The following is a 20,634-nucleotide window of genomic DNA, read 5'->3' as shown; positions in this document are numbered from 1 at the left end:
TTTTGAAACGTTTTACATGTATGGTAGGAAACAATGTTTCAAATTCCCTAGAAATTTCTCCATCACCTGATCGACCTAGTCCAACGTTTCCTTTATTTTGTCTGAATAGTAATTTTCTTGAATAAGACATCTAAAAACATAAACAAGAGTAAATATAAACCGCTTGGATAGATAAGTCAAATACATATAAAATGGGTAAATAAACTAGGTGAAAATATTTTGACGCTTTCTATGTCCTTGAATTGAAATCGAATGTTTTGGAACACTCAATAACACAAATGTTTTGTTTGTGATGACACTATGTTTATTTCAGAGAATATGACATGTGAATAGTGATGACGCGTAGTAACGAGGTCATATTTTGTGTATTCGAATCAATTTCTGATAAAGTTGGAAAGAATTTTGAAAATGATGAAACAACAGTTGCCAAAAAATTGGATTGTCCTCAATTCGAAAACACATCCGGATCGAGTGTATTATTTTAATGTTAAAACAAACCAATCTTCTTGGGAGGAACCGACAGGACAGCAGTCCGAACAAGTATGCGACAATCTCCTAATTATTAACATTAATCATAGTAAATTATTGTGTTTTACAACATATGTACACAATCTAACCTCACGAAATTCCTGTTTTCGGATGTTTCGAATATATGCGCATTTCGAATAATAGAAAGATATTGTTATATTTATATAACATAGAAAGATACTGTTATATTAATGAAGAAATTAATTATATTTTGGAAAATTACAATCGTTGAAAAGAAACTATTCCTATGCTTAATTTTAGATTGGTAAGAAATCAGAAGGATCAAACAAAAGACGTAGAAGTGTTCAGCCTACCACACCTGAACGCAATGTACCAGAACCAGAAATTAAAGAACGAAAGAAACTGGTTGCTAAGAGATCTCTCACACAATCAATGGAAAAATGCAATGAAAAGAAAGAAACTCCACAGATGCAGATCATTCGTGAGAAGATGCTTGCGAAAAAAGAAAAGGAAATGATGTCTAAAAAACAAAGTCCAAAAGGTTCAAAAGATAGTACAAAGTTGCCCATACCAATAAATAAAAAAGGTCCTCCATTGTCATCTCAGTCTGAAAGTAATGGAAGTGCAACAACGAATTATACGCCAGAAATGCAAGCAATTCTTCAAAAAATAAAAAGGAAAAAGCGGAAAAAGAAGTCTAAAACACAAAAAACTGAAGTAGAACTCAATAAAGATAATGATACAACCCCTCAAAATGATACAGTTAAACAACGATTAAGAAACAAAGGTATTTTCATTTATTTGTAACAGAATTTAGGCACTGTTCATGTTATGAATTAATTTCTATCGCGAAAGTGTAAATATTATACTTATAAGTTGCAGAAAAAAATGACTCGAGAAGAAAAACATGCGACCCAAGTTTAATTGTGACGACAGCCACAAAGAAAAATCGAAAATCTTTGAGAAAGAATATAGGGAAAGAACGTATGGACCAATTAAGGAAAAGTTTAACACTGGAAAATAGTATTGACAAAAATTCTGATAGTGTTGATATATCGCAGAGTTCCCCTGTAGTAGATAAACATGGTAATACTCTTATTATCTTGTCAGCATTATGAATTCGTATTTTATTTGGAGTACTATTACAGTTATAGGGAGCAAATTACCAAGCCTTTACAAAAATATAGAAGTTAGATTGACACGTTTAAAGGATAAAGTTACCAAAACTAAGATTCCAATTAATAAAGGTTCTACTTATGAAAAACCAAAAATATTATCTGTGGAAACTGTGACAACAGTGAACGATTTAGTAAGACGATCCAACGATGATTCATTTTACGAGGAAATGGATTGGGAGCCATTAGAAGACGAAAAAATTACATTTGAAGTAATGTCACATATTTTATTAAATATTTTGCAAATTTGTATAAAATGATTTTTAAGATTGTTTTTACATCGTATAGGTCCAAGCAGTTCGAACACAACTTTGCACAGTGAACAATACAGATGTGTCGTGCAGTGTACCCAATCACAGTTTAAGTTATCCACTAGTATCAGAACAACAAGAGAAAAGACAGCTGTACATCGTTGTCGATACAAACGTGTTTTTATCAAACATTAGTGCTATTGATTTAGCGAAAGGAACGGTTTTTAAGACTTTTGATCAACCGTTCATTGTAATTCCATGGACTGTTATACGTGTAAGTAGTATAGTAAATAACACTGTTCAACATACTTTCATAAATGTAATAGATAACATGTATTTTCTGAAAACTTTATAAGAAATCTTTTCCTAACAGGAGCTGGATTACATTAAAAATAATAATGGTAAAACCAAATCATCATCACTGTCCACGAAAGCAAGGAAAGCTATCAACTACATTAATCAATTGTTTTCTTCTAAATGTCCATTTGTTATTGGACAAACGCGGGAGGACGCCTCAAGAAATAAAGAAAAATTTTCTATCGATTGTCCGGACGATGAGATTCTGCAAACGTGTTTGCAAATTCGCGAATTAGAAAAATCTGTAGTACGTACTTAATTGTATGGTATAAATTTTGTTTAGGGTAGTTCTAATTCTAATTCTTCTGTCTGAACGTAGGTGTTGATGTCGTATGATATTAATCTTTGCAATAAAGCAATGATTTACGACATAGCAACGCTTGGAAGGAACGATCCTCTTGAGAAAATTGATTATCTTAATGCGATGAACTATACGAACAGTTTGTCTACCAGTCTTCATGAACAAAGTAAGGATAGATTGAGTTTAGACCCTGTTCCGATCATAAATCAGGAACGCCATATACCGAATGAAATATTTAATGATGTGAAAACTACCATGAAAGACTTTTTAACCATGGCGAGTATATTATATGAGAACATATGTATAATTAGTACACAATTAAAGAAGGGACACTGTATTATTTACAAAGTATTTTAATTGCAGATAGTTAGCAGTGAGATGCACGCATTATATGGAGACTCTTGGGAAAGACACGTTATCATAAGACCACCATGGACAGTTGTAACCGTTTTCCAATGTGCCATAAAACATTGGATAGCTGCAGTCAGCGAGTCATTTCTGAGGAAAGCAGAAGTTGTTGTAAAGGAGCTGCTACAAATATTTAGAGATATGTCTGGTAAAATCCTATCTTTGTTTGTAGTAATATTACAGAATAAAATACAAACGAATTTAATCCATCATAAAAATGCATCTTCTTTAGGCGACAAAACAACAACAGAAGTCATTTGTGTTCTAAACAAATGCAGCGATTTGACTCAGATGGTTAACGTAGACAAACATCCGGAATTGATGCTACGTGTCAGCCAAAGGATTGATGTAATTAATTCAAACTGTGTTTCATGAATGTGAAACCGAGTCGATTCAAGATAAGATATTGTTCATAACGTGATATTTGTAGGAGTTGAAACAGCAATGCCGTACTTACGAGAATCAGCTAAACGATCAAAAGTTGCGGGACGCGATTGGATTCGAACACGATATAGCGGCTCGGGAAAGGAGGGCGCAGAAAGCTTTTCAGTATTTTGAGGCAGCATACATTTTCGCTCGTGACATGTGGTAAGTTTTAGCGTTAACTACCGTGCCATAAAGGTCCCATGCATGGAGGGTATAACTTTAAAATTTCAGATAGGAATTTTAGAAGGCCGAGCGTAACATCTACATGATCCAAATAAGTTCCGAAAAGACCGGCTCCATAATTTCTTAAAAAAGTCACGAAGTTACAGATCAATTGTTCTGCAAATGACAGAATAACATCCATTCTTTATAATAGGATTTCCATAGAAAATTAACATTCATGTTTTTTGTGTACAGTGGAATGGCAGCCAATACGGTAGGAATGCCATGCAGTTTTCACTACAACGTTCCAAACCCACCTCCATCTGCGGACTACGTTAAGCAAATACAGCCGGAGCTTGCGGCAAACGTAAACCGATTGTTGCACACCCTGAGCGCGTAAGTTACTGATAATGATAATTACTTCAAACTTGTTTAACCGCGTGCCATTATACAAGCGAACGTTTTATTACAGCGTACTGGAACAAGTCAAAGATTCTTGTGCCGACTATCGAACGTTGGACGGCCTGCATCAAACATTGGTAACGTTTCTTCCCGAATTGTTGCCTATAACATTGAAGTTACCGGACGAAGATCTGTCCTCCTTGGACGTATACTGTTGCGTGAAGCTGAAGGAGGAGGTGCTGAAAACGGGTTTACGCCAGTTACAGGAGCTCAGCACACATTTCTGTAGATTAGCAAGTTATAGATGTACATAAAAGCATATTATGTAAAAAGCTGACGAAAGTATTGCTGAAGCGCTTACCGTATCTTAAAAAATAGATATCTATAACTATGTATATATATACATATATATATATGTATGTGTATATATATATATATAGATGTTTCGTTAAAAGTAACACCTTTATCATGGGTGTACAGTGTAATTTAACAATTGTAACATTGCTTGGTTTAAACGTGTACATGTAACAGGAGACAAAAGTAGCAGGACGACGGTGTTTTATTCAACAGTTTTTTCTTTTTTTTTTTTTTTATTAACAATTCTATATATTACAAGAAATAACTTTTGTATAATGTGGTATAATAAAATAAAAACGGCCACAGCCACAGTAACAAGCGGTGCTGCATCGTTGTATCCCCATGATATTTACCGTGCCATATCGTTCGGAACGCGCGTTCAATTTCTGTACAGTTTCGGGAATCCTTCCGGTGGCGGTGGCAGCCAGTTCTCCTTCGGGTAGACTGTGTCCTGCGTCTCGATTATGTGGAAGGTGTACGCGTTCCGCGACTTGCCGCTCTTGTTCGGGTTCGAGAAATGCACCACCTGTCCGTGGATGAGGACGCACGTGCCCTTCTTCACCGGCACCGGCCGGAAACTGCTCAGCTGGTAGCACGGCAGCCCTACGTCGTAGACCAACAGTTCTTTCGAGTCTGGGTCCTTGTTTCTTATGTAACGACGGTGGACACCGCTCTTATGGGAGCCTGCCGCGAACCATAGGCACCCGTTCTCCTGAGTAGCGTCGTCCAGAGCGATCCATACACCGACCACCGAGACCGGGTCGGTGTACAAGTACGTCGCGTCTTGGTGCATCGATACTGACAACAAAAGTTTCAGTTTCATTCAGTATAATTGCAACTACCAGATTTTTAATGTAACACGATCGTCTTGGAAATCGTCACTTACTTTCTGTGCCAGTTCCCGGGTTCTTGTAGAGGATCATGGATTGACAAATGGCTGGCTCTTTGTAATCCAGTTGGAACATCAGTTCCTTTATCCTTTCGTCGAACGAGTATTTCTTGAACGTAGGATGGAGCCAATGCAGCGCGTGACCGACCTGTTTTTGTTTCAAATTAATATGTTGGTTTATATGTTAGATTGGCAGTTGTGTTACCTTGTGCAGAGCTATTCCAGGTTCCACCTTCAGCTTGCCCTCGCTGTTCATCGTGTCTTTCTCGTAGAACATTCTGATTATGTTGGCGCTTTCCAGGAAATAAGTGTCTTTACTCTGAAATAATTATTATTCTTCATTTTACATCCGAACTATTGAAAGACGCCGATTCGGAAGAGTTTTGTCATACCTGTTGGGACGTCTCCGTGTTGAATATGCATCGCTCGTTTTCCGGCGGCATGTTTTTCGGGAACTCCTCGACGGCGGCTTTCATTTCTTCGATCTCTTCCGGTTTGAAGAAATCCTCCAGCACGACGAAGCCATCTCTCTCATACTGCGTCAGACAAAATTCTTTTGTTAGACTAATTTGTGTGTTACGAGCGTGTGTGCAGATTAATTTAAACTTTATTTACTATCGACTTAAAGTACATTGATTTCCGAATAGAACATTGATAAATAGACCGCGGATGTTATGCATTTAAAAATGAATAAGTCAAATATAAAAATAGAAAGACATTCGAATAGTTTAAGGATCTTGCTGTATTATTTTTTACTTCTTAAGATGATAAAGATCTTTTATTTTGCATAAAGATATATTCACCGTCGAAGAATTAAGAAATGAGTGATAAATGAACTCGGACGATGGTGTCTAAAATCATTCTCTGCTTCCCGGGATAAACAGGAAAGTATTTAATTTCAAGTTGCTATAACCGATACAGAAAACTGTTATTTTGCATTAAGATCCGCGGTCTAGTAATTACACACGGATGGACCGCGGAAGCGTCGGCCGTCCTTGCAGGTGGAAAAGAACGTGGCAGAACAGGTTCTCAGATTGTAATGAACGCTGTTACCGTGAGCACGCGTATTAATATATTTTTTTAAAAAATACATTAAGATTGATTTTCCCTACTTTTCGTTACTTTTCCCCCATTAATATTTTCCGTCGGCGTGGGCGTTGGTTACACGTTCGTATTTACTGCGCGATGAAGTCCAATTTTTCGTCGCGTCGTTCATGACGATCGTTAAACGCGATAGATAAGGATACAGAGTGAGGAACGGTTATGCTCGATAGTAAATCTTTCTGGCTGGTCGTTAGTATAGCTCGAGTACCCGGTTCTCGAAAAGTAAAGGCTCTATTGGCTCTCATCCCTCCCTCAGCCCACCAATTTCATCGGCCCTTGGCGCCAAATTGACACAACGGCAAGGAAACTATAGCGTGGAGAGATAAACGGTCTGAAAATTCCTCTGAGAATGCACAACCGTGGCAAGATGACTCGAGAATCATCAGCTCCTGAAAAGTAGTTGCGGAGAAGATGAAAGATTTTTCCATAGTCTGGATTTCCATAGTCTGGTATTTTCGGAAAAGTGCTTTAGGACTATTTTATAACAAATTACAGCATAATCACCGAGAAATGAAGGACGTGATCAGTAATTTAATTCTTTTATCAGTAATTGTATCAAGTAAATTTTTACGGAATTTTTCGGGAGATTCTAGCGTGACAGATCGCAGTCTGAGAAAATATCATTTGAGCGTTAATAGTTCGGTAAAATTTTCCACAAGAAAGTCAGCTTCGTTCGCGGGAAAAGTATCTCCCAATTCATTAAATATATTAATAAGAAATTTACTGTTCCAACAAAATCGCGAAACACATTCTTCCCAACCTTTCTCTAAAAGTTAAACACGCAAGATTTGTATCGTTTCCCGAAGGAGTGCCTACTGAATGTGATAAAATATAATGAATCGAGTTATAAATAAATTGAGCCCTACTGTACATTAGATTCTACTTGGCTCCAACTCGTTTCAATTATTCACGCTGATTCGGAACCTCGTCTGCTGTTCGCCGAGTTTATGGCTGCCGAAGAACCCTCGCTGTTAATCTATTTATTTGCCTGCATTGTTTCAGCATTAATTGCTTCTTTAAAATTTACGCGCTCATCAATCTTCCCGTTCTAGGAACGGGGCCGCAAAGAGAAAAAAGTCCCCCCAAGAAAGCAGAATAATTGCGTGTCACGGGACCGGAAGTCGAGGACCGTGATCAGAGTCTCTTGCTTGTGTATCGACGAAGCCGAGCGAAAATCTGCTCTGCTTAGCTTCATGCACGAAAATAGGCGCGTAATCATTCGACAGGTGGGTGGAAGAGACGTGTGGTCACTAGTACCGAAATAAACGAAAACATGAAACACTATAGAAACGTTTCGCTCCTTCCGCTTATGATGCTATTAGGCCAGACCTGTGGAGATTAAATTGGAAGAAAGAAATTAACGATTTATAGTGGCCCTGGAAACGGATGCATAAAATGCAGGAATTCTTTTTTCAATTATTTTAGTCGATTGATTTAGCAATACTCTCCATTCTTTAAATATTTTTCAGTCGTTTCAAATTGCAATAAATCCATAAAAGTCCTAGCCCTTATCTCAGTGAGCTTTTTATAGTATTCGATGTTACCACAAATTAATCTGTGGTCATCCAAGAACATAAAAGTCTACTATTTGTTACTTGCCAACGAAAACGTTAAAGGAGTTACAAAAAGAAATTGAAAGTGGTTACGTGAGAACCCGGTTATTGACACGAGGGTTAGTAGAGCAGGAACGTTTGGGAAAAATGGGAATGGAGTTTTAGGGAGTATTTCGACAGGCTGGCGAATTCGATTCAGCAGTCGCCGAAAGCCGCCCTACATATGGATCCAATTGTCCCGTGGGCACTGTACACAGTGGATTCTTTAAAAGATTTTTCCCGATATTCGCGGATGAGTCAGGTGAGCGAGCCGTGAATCGGCCGGTCGAGAATAGAAAGGCGCGCGTGGGCGTTCATTCTTCTTCGTGAATGGACAACGGTGCAGTCTTTCGCGTTTTCATGGGTCCGCGAGCCCGGGTTTCACGTGCTCGTTAGAAGAAAGTAACGACCAGACCTCGGGACCGATTGTTCCTCCGCGAGAGACCGTACCTGCCAGCACTATCTCCGACAACAATGAAATCTTTAATCGCGACAAATAACCGCGACCAAGGCTCTCCCATTAGTTCACCGATTATCGTTTAATCACTGCTGTTATTGGTTCGTCCATCGTGCGATCGTAACTGCGTCGAAATGTTACGGCAGAAATTAATACTATGAGTCACATGAACATGGTACTTGTACGGAAAAGGTAAGAAACAGCGGTTTTTGAATTTTTCAACTATGTGCCCCCACTTTGAAAAATCTGAAAAAATTATATGTTGACGACCATAACGAGATGCTAGAACTGTAAACATACAAACTTAGTGTCTCGTAACTTCTACGAGAAATCGGCGTTTTAACACTTTTTTTATTTGTCAAAATTCGGTTTCGAAGCTAAAAATTCGGAAAAAAATCATGGAGGTGCGTTCTAATAGGTAAAATATGCCTGATTTTTTTCAGAATTTTCAATTGAAGAGGATTCGAGAAATTACGGAAAAACCTGACTTTCTTCGTCACCCCTTTACTACCCCCATGTCGACATGTAGGGTTGGAAATTGGCACAAAGTATTTTCTGGCCTATTGCAAATTCGATTAAAGTTATTTGAGTGTTGCAGTAAATAATTTACTAGTTTTTTTTTCAGATCGAAAGGAAATAAAATAATCCATGAGCGTCGACGGAAAATGAAATTTGATTTACTGGGAAATATAAGAGAAAATAGAGTAGAAATGCCGGTCGGACACGTGTTAATTGAGGCGGGCAGAAATCTGTCAAATTACGCGCCACATTCGAATGTTCTAATTGGAAAAATAGAATAGATATTTCTGGCAACGTGGCCGAGTAACCCCGAAAATTGGAGCACGAATTCCAGCCGAAAGAGAAACGAAAGAGGCTCGACACCCCTGGGGGCGGTCGGTGCGATGAAGGCAAGGCTGGGACGCGCTGTATTTTTAGGCGAACACTGTTTACTAAGGACAGGGGACCCGGTGATAAATTATCGAAATGTTCCGCGCACTGATCTATGGCCCCACGATAATCTACGTTCCTTCGACTTTTCCTCTCCCGGATACTTGCTGATTCAGCGAACGAAGCGCCGATTGTAGATCCTTTTCGACCGGATCAGCGCGTCAGATCTCATTTCACACTGTCCGGGGTTCTCTCAACACTATTATCCCGGTACTCTGAGACCTTCGAAAATCGGTAATTTTAAGGTTCCGGATTTTTTAAAAAATCGCCTTTCCAACCAAAAATTCTGAAATAATTCACCGTCGTGTGTGCTGTTCGGTAGAATGTTCATGAATTTTTTCGTAATTCTTCGTCGCGCCGAACAGAAGAAATAAAAGATAATTCGTTAAACCGTGCTCACCGTGTAACTACCCTTCTGGTAGGGGTGCGGACTTGAAACTTGTCACAGAGGGGTTTCTTTGGGAACGCTATCGGACGGTGTGACCAAAAATCCCTCATCCCTCCCTTTTACAAAATATTAAATTGGAAACGTGTTAATCGCAGCTCTAAATTACACTCGACGATTCTCATTTGCAAAACAAAAAAAAACAGTGTGGTGACTAGAATTTTAGACGTGAACATGTTCCATTTCGCGGAACAACAATCGTCCTGTCGAACAACTGGATTTCCAGGAGATGCAAGATTGAAAGCCCACGGAAAAAATTGATCGATACCTCGTTGAAGGGGGAATAACGATTGGAGCGTGATCTACGTGGAAAGGATCCACTATGTCCGTGGCGAAACACACGTTGCGCGAGTGCGTATCTCGAGTAATCAAAAGTTTGTCCGAGTCGCCGATAAATATTCGCAGCAACAATGGCGCGACACAACGAGCCCCGTGTACCTTTCTCGTTTTAATTTCGTTTATTACAAAGCGCGCGCGCGAGCGCGCGGGCGAGATTGTTTCAATAAAAAGTGTCTCGAATCGTCGCCCGACTTCGCTCTCGTTACATGAAAATTTCCATCTGGGGGGTGGGAGAGAGGGAGAGAGAAAGAGAGAGGGTGGCGGAAAGACTGCAGCGTAGATCGGGTTTGCAACGCATTGTTCCGTTCTCTCAAGTGGATTTTTATATGTCGCGTGGGAATAAATGAGGAACAAGGGGGAACGCGGAGGGGGGGATCGCCGTAAGTGTTTGAACGCCGAGCTACGGACCGGGGGAGGGAACTTTTAATGAAGAGCCCTGTGTAGTGCACAGAATACGCGTATTAATCTTTCCCGGCGGAAGGCGCGCGTCATTTTAATTGCTCCTCGATGCTGCATCGTAATTGCAAATGTTTCAAGGGACGGGAAAGCAATATCAAGCTTTTCCGCGAGCTTCAAGATTTTGGTCCTGTGCACCAGAATTAAGCACCGAATCTCTGGTTCGCTAATTTAAAAAGAAAATTGATTTTGTCTTTACTACGAACAATACTAGCAAATAAATTGTATCCTTGTTTCAGGCAACAGTTGAAAGGGTGTGTCTCAAAGTCCGCGCGTGCTCTGGTATAGGGCAGTGCCGCCAGATGAGGGGAGGGAGCACGAATCGAGGGGAAAAACGTCACGTGACCCGACCGCGGCGGAAGCGTGGGGGTATAGCGCGGTAGAAGGGGAAATTAGAGTGGGGGAAACAAGTCTTGATCTGGCGACTCTGGTACACGGAACATATAAAAATGAAACGTCTTATAGAAGGGAGAAGACTAAATTTATTTAAACTTTCCACGATTTTCATTGTAATATATGCTTAAGTAAAGAAGCCAATTCAGTAATTTCCCATAAGAAAAGGTTTTTATATTTTCAATAATTGTGAAATAGAAAACCGGTCGTTTGACCGTGGTAGGTTTAGTGCTAAAGATTGTCAGTGGCAATGATCGCGCTCACAGCGATTCGATGTGAATTGAGAATTGTTAACTTGGTTTACCGAAAAGAAGCGGACGTTGTCCTCACTTCGACGCAATAGATAGCTCCGGTTCACATTAAAGAACACTCGATGGTTGCCGCGAATAAACCGTGATCAACAGTTTCCTTCCGAGTCCGAGGAAAGTTTTGCGAAATATTGAACATCTTTCGGTTTATTAAAAGTTACTTCTCTTTCCACGGTATCGGGGTTCGCTCGCTTTCTATACTTGTTGTGCGGGACAACTTCTTCAATTAAGGATCGAAAGAATTGAAATTTAATTAGTCCTCCCCGTGCTTTCGTCCCTCGCTTCGCAAATAAAATGCAAAAGAATAAGAGGATGCATTCAAGAAATGCATCCTGTGCCATCGCTCTTTCTCTGCCGGATGCAATGCACGAATGAAAGAGTTCTCTTCGTAGAGAAGTTTATTATAAATTGGTAATTCTGCTATCAAAAATTTCTTCTTCGTTCTAAATATCGGGCGCCATTTTGACGGCGCACAGAGGTGCAACAATTTAATTAATTTGCTTGTTCTACGGTTTCTGTGAAGGCTACGTTCGCTTGGTACTTCTTTTATCGTTAATAATTTTCTAAAAAAATCTACGTTCTTCGTTAAATTTTCGAATATTTAGAAAATGGCGTCGGCGAATTAAAGGAACAGGCACCTATCGCGCGATTCCCACGTCCCGTTCTCCGTAAAAAGGAATGAAATTCCGTTTTCTCGTCGGGCTCGCAGGGCCGCGTTTATTTTAGGGTTGCGTGGGAGAGTTCGAGGCGGCTTTGCGCCGTCGAAATGCATAGATAATGCGCGTTGGCCTCCCTTGGCCTTCTAATCGTCACCTAAACCGGAATCTAAAAATGGAACCACGCTACCATGACACGGCCGACGGAAAGATGGACCACGTGTACCCGGATTGCTTGCATCCTCTTCGACGGAGCTGTATCGCGGGAGGTCGTCGACGAGTCTTATTTCGAAAACGATTTCCGCCCCGGTCCTTGACCTTCGCTCCCAATGGACAAAAATAAAAAAACAAATTTATTGTTGGTATACCAAATCTTCGTAGAAGCGTTCCGAGACATCTATTACAAAGCGATGACTAAACTGCGGACTTTACGCGTTTACGACAAAAATAAGTAGATCTGATTTGAAACAGTGGACAAATTAAAACAATCGGAGATTATTAAGATTTCTTCTTTCATTCGATAAATGTGACGATTTTTTCAAGACGCATGCAACTAAAAGTCGTTGCTTCGGTGTGGACGTAGCTTAATGATCGACGCTCGAGCAAATTATCGTCGCGGATCGTTCGACCGGAATGTTTCGCGAAAGTTTTTGACGATTTCGCGAATTCGTTGGCTGTAACGCCGCGGAATAAAGGGAAAACGGTGCATTCTATCGGCACGCATATCGGTCGTATGAAAATATCGGTGTAATTAATGAGATGCTAATCGGACCGTCGATAATTTCAGTTAATAAAACGCCCGGGATAAAATGACAGTGATCCCGGCGCAGGTATCGCAAATATTGAAAATACACCGTGGATCGGATCGCGCGCGGATAACGAGCGAATTAGTAACACTTTGCTTAATAGAGGTGTAAATAAAATGGCGATAATGTTATCGCCGATATGTTGCGCCGAACGACAGCTGACGTCGCTGCTGAAAATCGGCCCTGCTAAGTCGATAATAATTTCTGCGGTGTTCCGCAAATCGATGGGATCATTAACGCGCCATGGAAGAAACCCGTGGGAAAATAATTGGCATGTTTAAAACGTTCATGCCGATAACCGAGTGCAACGCACCGCTAATTTATCAGCACGAATATACTCGCGAGAATTAAAAGTGTTTCGATCTGACAAGAATTCGTTGAACACCGGATTTTGTGTTTTAGATTAGGGAATATAATAATAATAATTCGCTTAATTTTTGCAGACTTGCTAGGCTATGCTTAAGCTAATTTGTCGATGGATGTTTCTGTTGGATAAAAAAGCTATCTAAGCTGCTATCTAAGTTTAAAAGATATTGTTTCACTAACATTTGGTTAGCAGTTTAGACCACAAATGCGTACAATATCTTGTTTACAGATTTTAACGTTATCTACTCCTCTCTGACGTTAATGCTCATCGATATTAGAACGTCAATATGGAAAGTGTTCGTTATGGTTGTTTATCGTGTAAGCATTAGACTGTAAATTTTATGGATACGAGATAAAAATGGGAGAGCAAAATTTCCAAAAGTGGAGAGATTAAAATTTCTCAAAAACTATTAGAACGATTCATCGAAGAAAGCATTTCTACAATTGTGTCTTGCAATCGATGCGAACAATTTTTATGTTGCAATGAACACCCAGAAGCACCGAAGAGTCGATTCATCATGTTCTGAGATTTCGATTGACTTCGATCGCGCTGTTCGCACGAATAAATCAATTTGTTGAGACATGAAATCGAATTGGGCCATTGTGACCCATCAGGTGGCTCTACGATTAATTAAGCGATCCTCTCGAGATAGTTTGAAGGCAATTAACGGCTGCTAGGCGTGTACAATTGAACTTATTAGCTGTTTATCATTATCGTCGTCTCGTGGTTCGGCGCGAGCGTTCGATTGACAATTGGGCGCACTGAGAAACGAAACTAACAAGCTCGTGCGAGAGTGTATTTATGGAAATTTCGAATTAATTAAATGAAGAATGTGTTTTGAGAAGTTGACAAAGAACACCTATAAATTATCTTCGGTAATTTTCTAATGGAAATGACGAGGGAGGCTTTGATCGCAGCGTCCGCGCGAATGGACCAATTTGTTAAGACACGGAGCCGAAACGGCCGATTGCGAGCCATCAGGTGGTTCCCAGTGTTAATTAAACGATCCTCCCGAGACAATTCAAAGGCAATTAACGTGGCCGGGCGTGTCTATATAAACATGTTTGGGACGCGGTCCACGACAGTAGGATGCTGACCCCCACGAATCGAGAGGTCGGGCTCGATTATGTCAGTCTTCTTCGATGACGACACACCGACGACGACGACGGTCGGGCATCGAACGGTGAACAGTCCATTGGTCTCTCGTGTTTCTGATTTCGTCACCTGCTCGAGAGACTGCGATTCGCTTTTAGCGAGACCGTATATAGCGTCGCGATCGATCCGAGGATCGTTTAAGGGGGTATTCTGGTTTTCGAGGCCGTTTTTGCCGCGGATTTTTTCGGAATTTCTTCCGCGACAACTATCGAACCTTCTGCACCGGAATCTTGCACATGCGTTCACTGGTATTCGAACTTCGCCTGTGATTTTTTTCAATTATAAACAATCGAAATTATGCGAGTTATGTATTTTTCCGTAGAGCAAACACATGGGTCGACTTTCTACTGAACAGAAAATGGAATTATTTATTAATCAGTGTGAAAGCAGTTAATTTAAGCCCTAGTCATTTTGCCGATTTAAAACGTAAATGATTTATTTCGGTGCGGATGGTACCGGTAAACGTTCTAATTAAAAAAACACAATTTAATTTCTTTTTAGAAAACGATCCTCAGACGCGCTTTCATTGGGCTAAATAAAAACGAAGAATCGGTTAATTATAACTCGACGAAACATTGCTATGTGCGACAGAGAACCAATTAAATAGATTGCAAACAAAAATGTAACTTTTAACGTAGCTCGTTAAAAAAGAAAATTGTAAAATGTATTAAACTGTGCAACGTTCACGGAAGAATGCCCCGTTAATTGATGACGTTATCTAAGATCGTGTTGCCGTTATGCTAACAATTTCAAATGATTTCCGCCACTGTGCGAGCTCTCCTTTGGAAATAGCAATATCAATATTTTGATAACTATTTCAGATAATTTTTGTTTGCGCATTTGACCCGAATCCTATGAATCTTCGATGCGAATTGTTATCCTGAAACAACGGTATCAATATTGCAAGATGATTACAATGCGATTCTTTACGCGAATTCCTTTTATCGATTGGAAAATTTCCTCTGGCAACGAAGAAATGTAAATACTCGTTATTTCTACTAAATAATACAATTAATTTTTGTTAAATGTTTGGATATTGCAAATTCTCCAACGACACAGATGCATAAACATTCGCCTAATAGATATTTTCAAAGAAATAATTTATGCTCGAGTCTCGAAACGAAATGTCATTTTTAAACAATTATAGCAATATTTTGGTAACGGCAGATTTCATAAGATGGTTGCTGTTTGTGCAAGCTGTTATTTTTAAACAAAGCTATCAACACATTTTGATAATGGACGCAACAAATTATGCAAGAGTGTTTTCGATAGGAAATGTTATTTTTAAATAATATCGTCAATATTTTGGTGGCGCGGCGGTGATCGCAGATTTTTCTGAAAGACGATTACCCGCGTCGATACAAGTTGTTATTTTTAAACTATCAACATTTTGCTAGTGGAAACAGCCGATTATGCGACGAAATTTTTGGGTCGGGACTCGACGGTGGTATTTTTAAACAAAACCATCAACGTTTCACACTATTTACAAACTAGGATATCGAACTTCTGATAACGGTTGACACAGACTCGCGAAGATACTGTCCGAGTTGTTATTTATAAACAAATAGACGTATACGTGACTACAGAGTTGCATCGGCGAATTCCACTGCCCTAATCGATATCAGGGAACCAATACAATTCGATAAGACCCTAATAGCAATTTAGCCAGATTATTCCATAATTTGATTCGCTTTCGAGGCTCTTGAGTGCTAAGAAACAAATTTCCATTCGATTAATGTTTCCACGGCGAGCAATTTAACCGTCGCACACAAAATGCATTACAAAATACTGCTCGGATTAATTCGCTTCGAAACGTTAATTAATCGTATACACTTAGACACGGAGGTCCGTATTCGCATTAACGTTGTGTATCTTGATCGAACGCGCACGTTATTAAAAATGGCTGCCCGGTGATACGTGAAATTTTTGCAGGTCGCGAAACGGTTCAGTTCTATCTGCATATTTCACCATGCACGCGATAAGGGAACTCAATTTATATTGTATCGATCGGACGTTTTCGAAATTGACCGGCGTTTCGAAAATTTTATTCCACTTTTACCGTAACACGGTTAATTTTCTGCGATATTGCACGTTTTCGCAGCACCGGGGGGAAAAAAGAATCGGTCAACAACGATTTACTCATCGCGGAAAAAACAAATAAATATTGAAACGCATCGTTCAAACAATCGTTATATTTGGCTTCGTAAATATGGAATATAAATGACAAATTAACAAGACGGTGTCACGTTTCTCGCGAAGAAATTTCAGCGATATTGCTGTGACTAATGGCGTTACGTGGCGGGGGAAAATTATTGGAATCGCGTTCCGAATGACTATACTTTAAAAATAAGATAAAACGTTGCTCGGAGTCACGGACAATTTTCGACGCGACACGCGTCGGCGACTGAAACATTATTTGAGAGTTAGAATAACAATGCATCCACAATGCAACGTGCGCACCGGTCGCCAACATGCAGCGGCGTGCAATAGATAAACCGTTGAACGCTCGAGTCTATCTGCACACGATTCTCGGCAGTGTATCTTATTAGGTCATCTGGAAAATTAGCTGTTTCGGGTGCAGTCCGTAATTATCACTTTTATTCGCGGCACCAACCGGAAATGTCATTTTTCTGTATTTCAATCGGATCGTAACAAAAATACAGTTCGTCCCATCCTGGACGATCCATATTCATCAAACATTGCCTCGATCAATCATTTGGCTCGCTGAAATATTTCGCGCAACCGAAAAAAAAATACACGACAGAGTCATTGAAAAATCAATCGACGAGAGTTCTTTCTTTTTTTTTTTACAAAACGTGCAAATGACGAAATTGTTTCAATACAAGATACACAATGGACTCCCGGTATAACGCGATCAAAGAAATTGTTGAAAAAGACTCGTGCAAACGATTATTTGAAAGGACTGTACTGCACTCGCTGCCGCAGAAGATATAGTATTTTTAAACAATTTTTTTCATATCGTAAAATGAATGTGTATCACGTTGTTATTTATTCTGTTAACATTGTGAATTGCAACGTGAATGTATAGCTGACAAGATGCGAAATGAAAATTGTTCTCGACACACACAGTAGAAATTAAATAGTTGAATTTAAATTGGAGCCTACGCTTTCGAGTGGTGCCAATTTTTGCCACTGTCGTACAAAGGTTTTCCGTAGCAAAATTATTCAAAGTGAGAACAGATAGACGAGAAGCGAAATTAAACTGACATCAAAAGTATAGTACAAAATTAATAGCTGCACATTTAAGGCTGCATTTCAAAAGTGAAACATTAAAAATGTCGTGAACGTATAGTAGAAATCGATAGTTTCGTGTTTCAACTAGAAGACATAAAAATGTTTCGAATTAAAAATTCCACAGGAAAGAGACAACAATTACGCGAAAAGCGTGACACAACAGCAACGCGTTCCTTTGTTGTTCTGACCTGAATATTTACTTTCAGTGGAACCATTACACATTTTAATGTGTCTACGAAGACTTCGCTACTGGCATTAAAACTGCGTCTACTAAAAATACATTTTAGGAGCTTCGTGAACGTTCAAAGTACGTTAAAAAATTATAGCATTGAAATATAATGGACAGCGCATCTTTATGTGAAAATATGAATTTGTACGAGCTGATTTGCAAAAAATGGATTCGAAAAAAGTTCCATTACTGTATCGGTAGAAGCAGGAGCAAACTTGGAGCTTCACAAATGTTAAAAAATATATTGCAACGATACTGAAACTATTTTTATGAAATAATATACATTTTTTCCAAGTTAATCCGCAGGAAATGGAATCTAACAGAATTTATTTATCTCTGCTGGTAAAAATCCATTTTTGGAACTTTTGAAAATTGCAATATTTTAATTTCACTCTAATAAAACTCCGACCCCAAGGAAGAAATGCTACCGATCTCGGTTAAACATTTTTCCAAGCCGACTTTTAGAAACAACAATCGAATGAGCGACTAGTAAAAGGACGTACGTTCACTTCGTGAAATTTACAAGAAGAAGAAAGTGAAAATTTCATTTACTACATTAGCAGATTCTCCTATCACTGAGCAACGAATTATTTTTATGTCTTCCTGTAAATTTCATAAAATGCGTACCCTTTTTTCTAGATACCTACTAATTAATGAATCCTTGGAATATGAAGCTTTCAAGAATTTACAATAAATATGCAGATTTTGTGATTCCTGTGGTAACAATTTCTTCAATTAACATATGCAAGCACTGACTCAACCCCCACTATTCCGGAGCGCATACTTCATCGTTTGCATTTGGATCGATCAGAATTGACTCTGATTACAATACCTCCGTCACGAGTCTGACTCGTTAAATTCTCTCAATTTTTTACCCTTTGAAATAGCACTTACCCATTTCAGTCGTGAATGCATAAAATCCGTAATCATATGAGGTTTTACCTGCAAGGTACAGTAGAATCGCAGAATATCGGGCCTTATTCTCAAGACTAGAGGGGTATCTCGGTTCTTCCTGAACGGGCCCGAAGAGAGTGCTAGTCGATCTGTACACCTAATGTATCAAGAGCAACGCGAATTCGTTCGGGCGGTTCCGAGAGCGCATTTTTCCGATGCATCTAAAATGCCAACGGCAAGAGAGAGAGAGAGAGAGAGCAATTCCTTGGTCGGGGTCCAAGAAACCGGGGATGACGGTGTGCGTGCGAGCTGTCAAGATTCCGCGGTTTCGGCGTTTCCACGTGGAGCTGTGGCCAGGTGTGATGGTTGAGGGCCGGTGGGGCCTTGACTTTAGGTTGTCGCGCGGGTAACGGGGTCGGCGGTACAGTGTGTGGGTAGCTAGAGCTCACCTGTGACCGGATGTCCTTCATCTTGTTACGTCTGTCGAAGAGAGCCGAGCCGGTTTGGTGTTTCGCTGTTCTGGGTCCGTTGGCGGGCTGTGCTCGTCTGGTCGTGTGCCGGGCGTGTTCCTCGTGCGAGCAGTACGTCCGCGGCCGATCGCTCCTACGAAATGACTAGGTGAGCCGGCGCGGTCTGTACACGAAACCTCGGGCCGGGTCGAGTCGGGTCGAGTCGGGTCGAGTCGCACGCCGTCGGACCGGGCCGGACCGCACCGGACCGAGTCGGGTTCGGGTCAGGTGCGGCACAGGGTCGCGGCAGTCGTGTCGCTCTATCGACTGCGCAGTCGCCGGGATTATTTACCCGCACGCGCCACGACTTTCCCGCGCGCCTTCTTCGCCAACCGTCTCGCTTTCGGCACCGTTGGAAAGTTTCGACACCGTTGAGTAATCGTCCGTCAGCTGACCGGATCCGCTCGCGCTCTCCTCGCCGGACTCGCGCGAGCCGTTTCGCGAAGATAATCGCTATCGAGCGAAGCTGGAAAAATTTCCGATTTTTGACCCGCGCCGAAAAATCCCGAAACCCCCGTACCGGCCCCCCCGCGACCGCTGCCCCCGGCAAGGGCTCGCGATTTCGGAAAGTTACTGCAAAGCCTCACCGATTCGATCAGTGGATCTTTGTGCGAAGTTGAACGAGCGTGCAACTCCGGTTCCGGAGGACTTCTATCTTTTGTCTTGAATAGTTGACTCATTCGTTCGCATGGTTTTTAACGAGTTCACTGTCCCGTGAAAGTCTTAATTTTTCCTGCGGAAATAATATGTATTGCACGTCTCTCAGTCATTTTTTTACAGAAAAATCTTTGAAGATTCCCAAGTAGAACTTCTCGCTCCCCAGAAGCGCCGTTTTCGTCGGAAATGAAAAATTCACGAAGAAATAAATTGTATGATATTCACAAAATATTGTATCTTCGTACGAAGCGCGTCGTTAACTTTTTGTAAATAAAAGTGTCAAGAATAGGAGAGCGAAGAGTTTACAGTTTTCCAGAGAAAAATTAGTTTCTGCGAGTCGTCGTCCTCTTCGAAAACTGGCAATATTAATAAAGTTCTATATCCCGTGTTTTAAACAAAATTCAGTTTGGTCGCAGGTCTTCAGCGACGATGGGACCACCGCGGTAGATATGATTTACCGTAATACGATTGGCATATCGCTTCGGTTGACAGCGTTCAATGTAGGTCTTTGGGTCTCATTGAATTTCGAATGCGTTCGCGCGTTCTTGAAATATTCCACAATACGATACCGCTTTTATCACAATATCCTCCGTCGACGCTAAAAATGGAACGACTCTTTTGGACTCTTTTTAATTCTCAATAAAGTCATTTATATGTCTTCTCATTTCTAACAATTCTCTGGGCCTATATGCATTCGTTAAAAAATCTTAAAAATGTGAGTTATACAGCACAGTGTAAATGGATACATCAATATCTACAATTATTAATAAATTGAAAATTTAAAAGAAAATTTACCAAGTTTACCAAGTGTTTCTCCTTATCATCTCCGACGTAAATGCATAAAATC

The 20,634-nt window shown here is 40.3% G+C and overlaps 2 protein-coding genes across 4 annotated transcripts; one reads left to right on the top strand and one right to left on the bottom strand.

The window, feature by feature from the left end:
* Positions 1–55: 55 nt before the first annotated feature.
* Positions 56–4,646, top strand: Swt1 (Swt1 RNA endoribonuclease). 3 transcript variants are annotated; one of them, XM_076793581.1, is made up of 12 exons: positions 56–540; positions 790–1,276; positions 1,366–1,575; positions 1,638–1,876; positions 1,953–2,189; positions 2,289–2,519; positions 2,592–2,849; positions 2,937–3,129; positions 3,214–3,329; positions 3,412–3,569; positions 3,825–3,965; positions 4,042–4,646. In XM_076793581.1, the coding sequence occupies exons 1-12, from the start codon at positions 409–411 to the stop codon at positions 4,283–4,285; spliced, it is 2,646 nt and encodes an 881-aa protein (XP_076649696.1). In that variant the 5' UTR covers positions 56–408; the 3' UTR covers positions 4,286–4,646. The 3 variants fall into 3 exon arrangements, with proteins under 3 accessions (XP_076649696.1, XP_076649695.1, XP_076649697.1); XM_076793580.1 differs by having other exon boundaries at positions 2,592–2,853; positions 2,941–3,129; XM_076793582.1 differs by having other exon boundaries at positions 57–540; positions 1,372–1,575; positions 2,592–2,853; positions 2,941–3,129.
* On the bottom strand, positions 4,514–19,245 carry Phyhd1 (Phytanoyl-CoA dioxygenase domain containing 1). The gene is made up of 5 exons (XM_076793589.1): positions 19,071–19,245; positions 5,610–5,753; positions 5,423–5,536; positions 5,215–5,365; positions 4,514–5,126 (listed from the first exon to the last, which is right to left on the bottom strand). The coding sequence occupies exons 1-5, from the start codon at positions 19,089–19,091 to the stop codon at positions 4,708–4,710; spliced, it is 849 nt and encodes a 282-aa protein (XP_076649704.1). The 5' UTR covers positions 19,092–19,245; the 3' UTR covers positions 4,514–4,707.
* Between the last annotated feature and the right edge of the window lie 1,389 nt (positions 19,246–20,634).

Source organism: Halictus rubicundus, chromosome 9, assembly GCF_050948215.1.
Source record: "Halictus rubicundus isolate RS-2024b chromosome 9, iyHalRubi1_principal, whole genome shotgun sequence".
Taxonomy (NCBI): domain Eukaryota; kingdom Metazoa; phylum Arthropoda; class Insecta; order Hymenoptera; family Halictidae; genus Halictus; species Halictus rubicundus.
The sequence above is the reverse complement of the archived record's forward strand: the minus strand, read 5'-3'. Positions and strand labels throughout refer to the sequence as shown.

Coding starts and splice junctions, on each gene's coding strand:
- Swt1 (XM_076793581.1), top strand. CDS start 409: ATGATGAAACAACAGTTGCCAAAAAATTGGATTGTCCTCAATTCGAAA. Junction 541..789: donor CAGGACAGCAGTCCGAACAA/GTATGCGACAAT, acceptor GCTTAATTTTAG/ATTGGTAAGAAATCAGAAGG. Junction 3,570..3,824: donor ATTTTCGCTCGTGACATGTG/GTAAGTTTTAGC, acceptor TTTTGTGTACAG/TGGAATGGCAGCCAATACGG.
- Phyhd1 (XM_076793589.1), bottom strand. CDS start 19,091: ATGAAGGACATCCGGTCACAG. Junction 5,754..19,070: donor TGAAGGACATCCGGTCACAG/GTGAGCTCTAGC, acceptor TGTCTGACGCAG/TATGAGAGAGATGGCTTCGT. Junction 5,127..5,214: donor CCCGGGAACTGGCACAGAAA/GTAAGTGACGAT, acceptor TTTTGTTGTCAG/TATCGATGCACCAAGACGCG.